Source organism: Fundulus heteroclitus, chromosome 17, assembly GCF_011125445.2.
Source record: "Fundulus heteroclitus isolate FHET01 chromosome 17, MU-UCD_Fhet_4.1, whole genome shotgun sequence".
In the NCBI taxonomy this organism is placed as follows: domain Eukaryota; kingdom Metazoa; phylum Chordata; class Actinopteri; order Cyprinodontiformes; family Fundulidae; genus Fundulus; species Fundulus heteroclitus.
The window spans coordinates 4,966,892-4,974,652 of NC_046377.1; the positions used below are offsets into that span (position 1 = coordinate 4,966,892).

The 7,761-nt window shown below is 37.8% G+C and overlaps 1 protein-coding gene across 1 annotated transcript in view; it reads right to left on the reverse strand.

Annotated features, from left to right (window-relative positions):
- Positions 1–5,117, reverse strand: part of LOC110369429 (mucin-2-like) — a 44,065-nt gene extending 38,948 nt beyond the window's left edge. Inside the window, exons 1-5 of the mRNA XM_036148852.1 lie at positions 5,059–5,117; positions 3,259–3,359; positions 2,846–2,890; positions 2,525–2,750; positions 1,231–1,360 (exon numbers count right to left, since the gene is read on the reverse strand). Of these exons, the coding sequence (XP_036004745.1) occupies positions 1,231–1,360; positions 2,525–2,750; positions 2,846–2,890; positions 3,259–3,359; positions 5,059–5,111 (555 nt within the window). The 5' untranslated portion in view covers positions 5,112–5,117. The remainder of the gene's footprint in view (positions 1–1,230; positions 1,361–2,524; positions 2,751–2,845; positions 2,891–3,258; positions 3,360–5,058) is intronic.
- Positions 5,118–7,761: the final 2,644 nt, after the last annotated feature.

A 7,761-nucleotide genomic window follows, 5' to 3' on the forward strand; every position in this document is an offset into this window, starting at 1 on the left:
CCAGTGTATGGAGAAATGTTTAGAAACTACACTAGCAAAAGGTGTCTTGAATCAATATGAACAAATTGTACAAGTTAACCAAATTCTTTAGCATCTCAAAGTGGGAAAATCTCAAGAAACTGATTAGACTATTGCCAACCTGTCAACCACAGAGAGGGAGGGCTAGCAATTTTATCTTGCTATTTAAAAACTGCACATAATCCCTTTGCAGTCACTGAGTTGACGCTTAGGTCACATGAACCCAAAGTAGAGTGCGCAACCACTTGGTAGTTTTACAGCAGGAAGATCCAAAACCAAAATGGTCCAGATGTTGGAATGGCTCACTCAAAGTCCAGGCCTCACACCAAATAAGATTGTGCAGGGTTTAAAAGAATTGTCCATAAATGGAAAGTGATAGAACTCAGTGAGATGAACCAACATTGTAAAGAAAAGCAGTACAAAATTTCCCAACATCAAAGACCACGAAAGATGATTGCTTCATATTATTGGTGCAGAGGCAAGCTCTTAAAAATAGCTGCGATATTTTGGGTCATTTAGCCTGTCATAAGAGAAAAAAAATGGGGGTTAATTTTTCTAAGTCATATTTTTATCAATCATAATGTCATCAGAAAAACAGAATCTCTTCAGTCAAAGGCTTCTTCAGATTGGTGGTAAAACGCACAGCTACAGGAGATCTTTCCTGTCTATAGCCATCACCATTTAAAATAACTCCTTGACAAAATGAGTTACATCAACATTTAATTCCCCTTTGGGAGTAATAATTTTAATACAATACTTTTTCTAAATGCCACAGTTCCAAACTATTTATTCAGCGTGCTAAATATTTAGTTAGTAAGCTAAATATCTAGCCCCAAACTAAATATTCTACCTAATATTTAGTTTGCTAAAAACTAAAGCTTGCTAACTAAATACTTGGGCAAGCAAAATATTCAGTTTATAAACTAGATATTTAGTCTGCTAATTAAATGTTTAGTTTGGGACTGTGACATTTATAAATGTATGAATAATATGGTGAAAATATGACTTTGAAAAATTAAAACATTGCTGTTACTTTTGACTGTGTCATTTTACAAACAGCACCCCATAGCAACAACTGCTTTAGCATTTAAACTTATCCTTTTGTGAAATATATTGCACAATATATATGCACAACCATTTAGCCACCAGCTGAGGATAATATATTGTATGGCGTGATCATCTGTGTCCATATGAGTTTAAAGTTGCTCTCACCCAAACACTGTCAAGTCCTCCCACCACAGTGTGCCAGGTGACGGTCAGAGGGAGTAATGAACTCTTCAGCCTGGTGTAGATGCCATACTGAAATATGTGCTGGTAAGTGTGGTCATATGGAAGAGAAATACTGTCAAAAGAAACAACATAAAAGAGCTGAAGTGTTGGTATAGAGTCAGCTTTCATAAAAATAAGATTAGAAATGAATTCTGGTCAAACATTACACATCCCAAAGGTGACCTTGGAGAGCATGATGGTCTCAATGCACACCCTGAGACCAATAATTGGTTATGACCAAAGCTAATAATCTACCTCGTCTTATGTTAAAAGTATTAAGAGTTCCTGGTGAAGACTCATCCACCCATAGCTCAATACTGTAAAAGGCCATAGGATTTCCCCTTTGTTGGTTCCTTGGAGACCTATCCTGTCTTATTTACAATGGTTCTTCAACTCTAACTAATTAATGGGTAATTTAAGATGTTGTTGGGTGTTTCATTGTCTCTAAAGTCACTGACCCACCTATCCGTCTTGTGGGTCAATTGGGTCGTCAGGGCCATATTATCACCTGCGAGTTATTTACTAACCAAGATGAAAGATGCGTTAAGTGTGTGTACTGTTGCAAATGTAAAAGTAATCCTAAAGGTGACTCAAGACTCCTTTTTAATGTCTAATCAACCCAAACATTGATGTCAATGTGGACTGACGTGGACTGATGTGGATTTTATTGTCTTACCTCGGTATGGTAACTGCATGTAGGAACAGAGGATTTTGTATAATTAAGTAAAGCACATATCCAGCTTTGGTTTTTATTGCTGCTTGTATAAACTTTCAAGTGTGAAGATACACAAGAATAAATATAGTTTTTTTTACACATTGTAATATGCTCTTTAAAGGAGAAAGCACATTGGGAGTGCCATGCATCTCATCAACTGATGCTTGCCTTTGGAACACATTGGACAATTCATGCTGATGTGCACCAAGACAGAACTGATTACTGACTCTTAAGCATGGACAGTTTTAACAGAAGCATTAACACCTCTCACAAAGACACGTTTGAAAAAGATCTTTGGCTGCCATTCCATTAAAATGTCCACTGCAGACTCTACCAGTGTGGGTTGTTTAACAGTAAAATAACAGAGGATTATTTTTTATGTGCAAATCTTCACCAAGGGTTCTGATTAATATGGAGGACATTATAATTTTTGAACAGAAAACCCTGGAGAATATTTGACCAGACTTCACCTTGATATTGCAGAATAATAAGGCATAGTCTGAGCAGATCATGGGGCCAAACCTTTTCTTCTCGACCCGGATGGTTCCGTTCTGCACAACGGTCTTGACCCTGTTGATGATGATCTCGATTAGATCCAGCAAACCATTTTGCCCGCGCCGTATGCTGATGTCACATTCAACCCGGTTGTGGGTGAAGCGGGCGAAGGTGAACGGACAGTTGGAGCGCACGTAGAAAGGTGAACTTCGGAAAGCCTGGACGACTCCACTGCCATATGTCTTGCAAGTATCTGATCACAGTGGTGGAGGTGGAGTGTATAAAGCAAACAATACATATATAATCACCTGGGCTTCATGAAAAACAATAAATCATAACGATACTTACATTTCAGGGACTCGGTTGTTCCCCCAGATTCACCTACTCCAAAGACTACAGGACAAAAACTCAATGAGAGCAGATAGCAGTACATACTGATCATAGATTAGTAGTGACAATGGTAAAAATCTAAATAAATTAATTAATACATTTATTTGATACTACAGAACACTTTTCAAAAGTTACCAATGTTTAAAAAAAATTGATATCTGAAGATATATATGGAAATAGCTACTAAAAACAAGGAGTATAAATCTCAGATTCCATAAATGTGCTTTACCTTTAACTTGAGCAAAACTCCTTAAAACCCCAACTTTTTCAAAAATATAAAAAAAATCTAGTATCTAAAGTGGATAAATTAAATGCATCTGGCAAAGAACTATATAATAAACAGGAATCTCAGTAAATAAGTAAATGCTTACTTATGCCTTTACATGAAGCTGTGAAAAAGCAGAGTGCTAGCATCCATCTCCATACATCCATGGTACCTGATGCTTCTTCGCTGCAGGGGAGCACAGGGCACCTGACAAAACCAGTCCTCTGCAAGGTTAATATATACTGTCTCCACGCCATCACTACCTAAATCAACGCCCCTCACACATGAACGTGTGCATCCATGCCCTAATCTTTAACTTGAACTTCTAGCCATGAAGTAACCAGGAAGCTCGACTTAAAGCAACAAATCATAAACACAGAGACGATCGAACGTGCTGAAATACTAGTTTAATATTAAAGTATATGCTGATGATGTTATTTTTTCATACTTTCCTGGAGAATGTCAGTGGGGAGGAGAGACTGACCCCACAACTTGGCAGAGAAAGCTATTGATACATTTAAAACTTGATAACAATGAACAACTCATAAATAATTAAACTCATGAAATCGCATAAAATCATTTCATCTTTTCCCATGAATATTGTGACCTTTTAAGAAATTCCCAACCTCATCTCTACTAGGTAACATATTAAGCTCTGTGTCCTAACATTTGGCAAACACTGGCCAGCCATGCCATGTCCTGCAGAGTAACAAAAGACAAACATAATTGACAAAGGGGGATATAATAAGGCTTGTTTAGGGGACATGAACCAGGATATAGTTAGTTATTGTTCAGTGTCATATGGGTGTGGAATGAAAAGACCATTAGGTTGGGGAAAAAAAAGTGTTATCATAAAATTAATAAGGTGTGCAACATAAAACCAAAAAAAGGTTATTGTGTCGTTGCCTCACCGGTGCCTAAACACCCACTTCAATTTCAAGTCTTTTCCAGTCTCTAAAAAGGATTTTTGCTAAAATGGTCTTATATTTAGTTCCATCCATCTTTTGATCACGTCTAATAAGGGGAAAAAAAAAACTTCCCAACAGTTTGATGCTGCCCCTACCAAGTTTTCTCATAGAAAGAGGGTGTTTAAAATGATGTGTAGGGCTTGTTTTCCTCAACACCCGTTGAAAGAAGTTTTTATTTCATCACACCTTCTTCAACATGTTTCGTATTTCTCCCACATAGCTTTAGGCAAGTTGCAACCAGAATTCTTAAGAATTTTTAAAACAATGGTGTTATTTTAACCTCCAATCCAGATTATGTGGGTTATGACTCAAAGTTGTCCTATCAAGAGATTCTTCCACCTCAGCTATATGGTAAATGGACTAAAGTTATGTAGCACTTTTCTAGTCATACTGATCACTCAAAATGCTTTACATTAGAGCTATATTCACCTTATCGCACACATACATTCCCAAGCCAATATGCAGATTGGGTGGATACTTCTGCTAGTCTATAAATCACTGAATGGTTTAGCACCAAAATACATTACATCAGTGTATCAATCCCCCAGACCACTCAGGTCTCCGAGCTCAAGTCTACTCTGCATACCCAGAACCAGAACCAAAGATGGAGAAGCAGCATTTAGTTCTGATGCTCCACTTATCTGGAGCAAACTGCCAGAAAACTGTAAAAGTGCTGAAACCCTGAGTCGCTTTAAATCAAGGTTAAAAACCTATTTGCTTAGAGTTCCCTTTAAATGTTAACATTCAATTCAAATTGTTGCAGTTCTGAAACTTCATTAGATTAAGTTCATAGTCCAACTTATCTTGACCTACTGCTACTATTCCACTGCCATCCTCTGTATGTTTTCTTTTATGTTCATGTACAGCACTTTGAATTGTCTTGTTACTGAAATGTGCTCTAAAGAAGCTTTTCCAAGCTTAAACTGATTAAAACTTACCTGAGATCTACTATGATGCAAGAACGTCTCAGTGGACTTTCCATCATAAGCATTAATCATGTGGTCTCAAATCAGTTGTCATATGATGATGTTGTAGATGACTTTGCTTCAAGAAAATCCAGGAGAGTAAAGCTGTAGTCATGGGAGAGTAAGGATGTGAAAAAAGTGGTGGCATATAGTTTTTGAAGTAATTCAAGTTAAGGCAGACTAAAATCACCACAAGAGCTATTTGTAAGATCATATTACCAAGTTATTTTTTTTCTTTTATTTAAATCCTTGTATTTTTGTGCCTTCTCGTTTCTTTGATTTCTTACTTTGTAGAGTTCCATATTTATATTGTATTTAAGTTAATGTCACTTGTTTAAATTTTTTTGGGAGTATTTAAATGTAATACTTTCTATAGGTTATTTATATTTTATTTAAGTTAATGTCACTTATTTACTCTTTTTTGGGAGTGTTTAAATTTAATACTTTATATAAGCTATTTATATTTTATTTCATATGTTGAGTTAATTTGTTTTGTTTCTTTAATTATTTTAAAGTTTTTTGAATGTGAATATTGTTTTATGTAAATAAAAAATGTCCAAGACAAAGCTTTTTAGTTTCTTGTGAGTATATGTACACTAGCAGACATGCAAGTACTGTACAAGGGGGCGCCACCTAAATTCTTGCCTATGGCACCAAATTGTTTAGGGCCGGGCCTGCTTGGGTGGGTGTTCTGATTTCCACGCTAATAGTATTCTTCTTCGGGCGAGAAGAGTTAAAAAAGCCAGTACATTTTTAAAATTGTGTTGTAGTGATATACCATCCCCAGGAATTCCAAATATTGCCAATTCAGCACTGAGTTGGATACCTATTTCATAAGGTTCGGATATGGTCTGAAAAATTGTGGACCAGATGTTGCACAGTTTGTTACATGACCAGAACATGTGAGTTAAATTTATCTTAGCTATATGGCAACGAGCACAGGATTCACTGACTGTAGAATAAATCCTTGAGAGTGTACCTCTACTGTAATGAATCCTATGAGGGACCTTGAACTGAATAAGTCCAAGTCGAGCGCATGAAGTTGACCCATTTACTCTACGTAATGCATGATTCCAGGTCTCATCAGAGATGTGTATTCCAAGTTCTTTTGACCATTCTGCTCTGATCTCATTGATCTTTACTGCATTGAGTGTTGAAATGTTATTATAAATTTTGGAGATGAGACCCTTACATTGTGTTGGAGTTTGCAAAATTATGTCTATTCCTCCCTTTGGTGGTAAATTGGGAAAACAAGGACTAATGTTGCGAACAAAGTCGTTCAATGAACGAATGCATGGAATAAAGCAACAACCACATGTAACCAATATTGCTACAAATACTGCAAGAGAGATAAAAAGAGACATAATCAGACCTTTCTACTTACCAAACACACAAGCGATCCACTCCTCAAGCGGATCAGAGATTCCCGAGTGCTCGTGTATGGTTTCTGAGAGCGTACGCAATCCTTCTAATGCTTTTGTTACTGATCCATCAGGCGCTGTATTGTTGGGGATAAATGTACAACACATGTCTCCAAACATAGCGCAAACACCCCCTTTTTCAGCTAGTAACATATCCAAAGCCGTGCGATTTTGTACCGCCATCAGGGATGTTGGTCCCAACTGCTCAGCAAGGCCTTCTACGGCATCCCTGGTGAGGTTTGCCTATCTGAGCACGTTGTAATGAATGTAATTGATACGATCTACGTTTTTGTTGGGAGTTATTGGAAAAATGGCCACTATCCAGGGTATGTTTTCAAACCCTGCTGCTACTTCGTCAGCGAGTTTATATTCACCTGGAACCCCGCGGGGGACACCTATGGCATCCATGTAGGTGGGGGATCCTTCCCCCAGATTGAAGTTAGGGGTACTTCTTTTCATGATGTGTCTCCTCCTTTTATGAGTTAACTGAATAGATTTGTCATGGGGTGTGCATGCTGCAGTGATGTTGGATCCCAGTAACATTATAGAGGCCTTTAGTCTTACCATTGCACAAACTCCTACCGTTTTTTCGGTATGTTTATTAGGAGCCTATGGTCACTCCAATATTAGTACAATCCAGATCTAGCCCAAGCTCCTATTACTTTTCCTGGCAGGGTGTCATTACACCAATCTGCCGGGATTTCCCCTACATTAACTTTAGGCTTTGAATTTGTGAAATTGAAACAAGTGTAAGTACCATTAGCGTTTCTGGGGGTGAAAGGTCCAGCTCGTGTATTATTAGGGATAGGTGGAAATATGCTGGCTAGCGTGGTGCAGTTGGGCGGATTCAGACGCAGCATACAGTTATAACTTCAAGTATCTTCTGGGTGCAGGGGAGCAGGTTCAGTGGTTAAGTGAGGCCGTGCTGTAGCACATGCCACACAGTCACCTTGACTTTGCTCTCTAGCCGTTTCTGCCATCCAATTTAGCCAAAGATTGTCATTTGCATATCCCGTCGCTATTTGAATAATTTCTAACGGTTCTAATGTAGAATAATCCATCTTAATCACCGTGTTCCCCTTTGATGTGATCACCTGCTGCTCTTGTTTTTCTGTTTTGGAATGGTCCTCTGTGTTATTATAGCTACTAATTTGTAGGTGAATGTTAATCAGTCCTATAGGATCTTATACAGAGATTTCTACCCCTAAGGTTAAGAACATTACCTTGTCCCCGTTATGAGTATTGCCAGGGAACA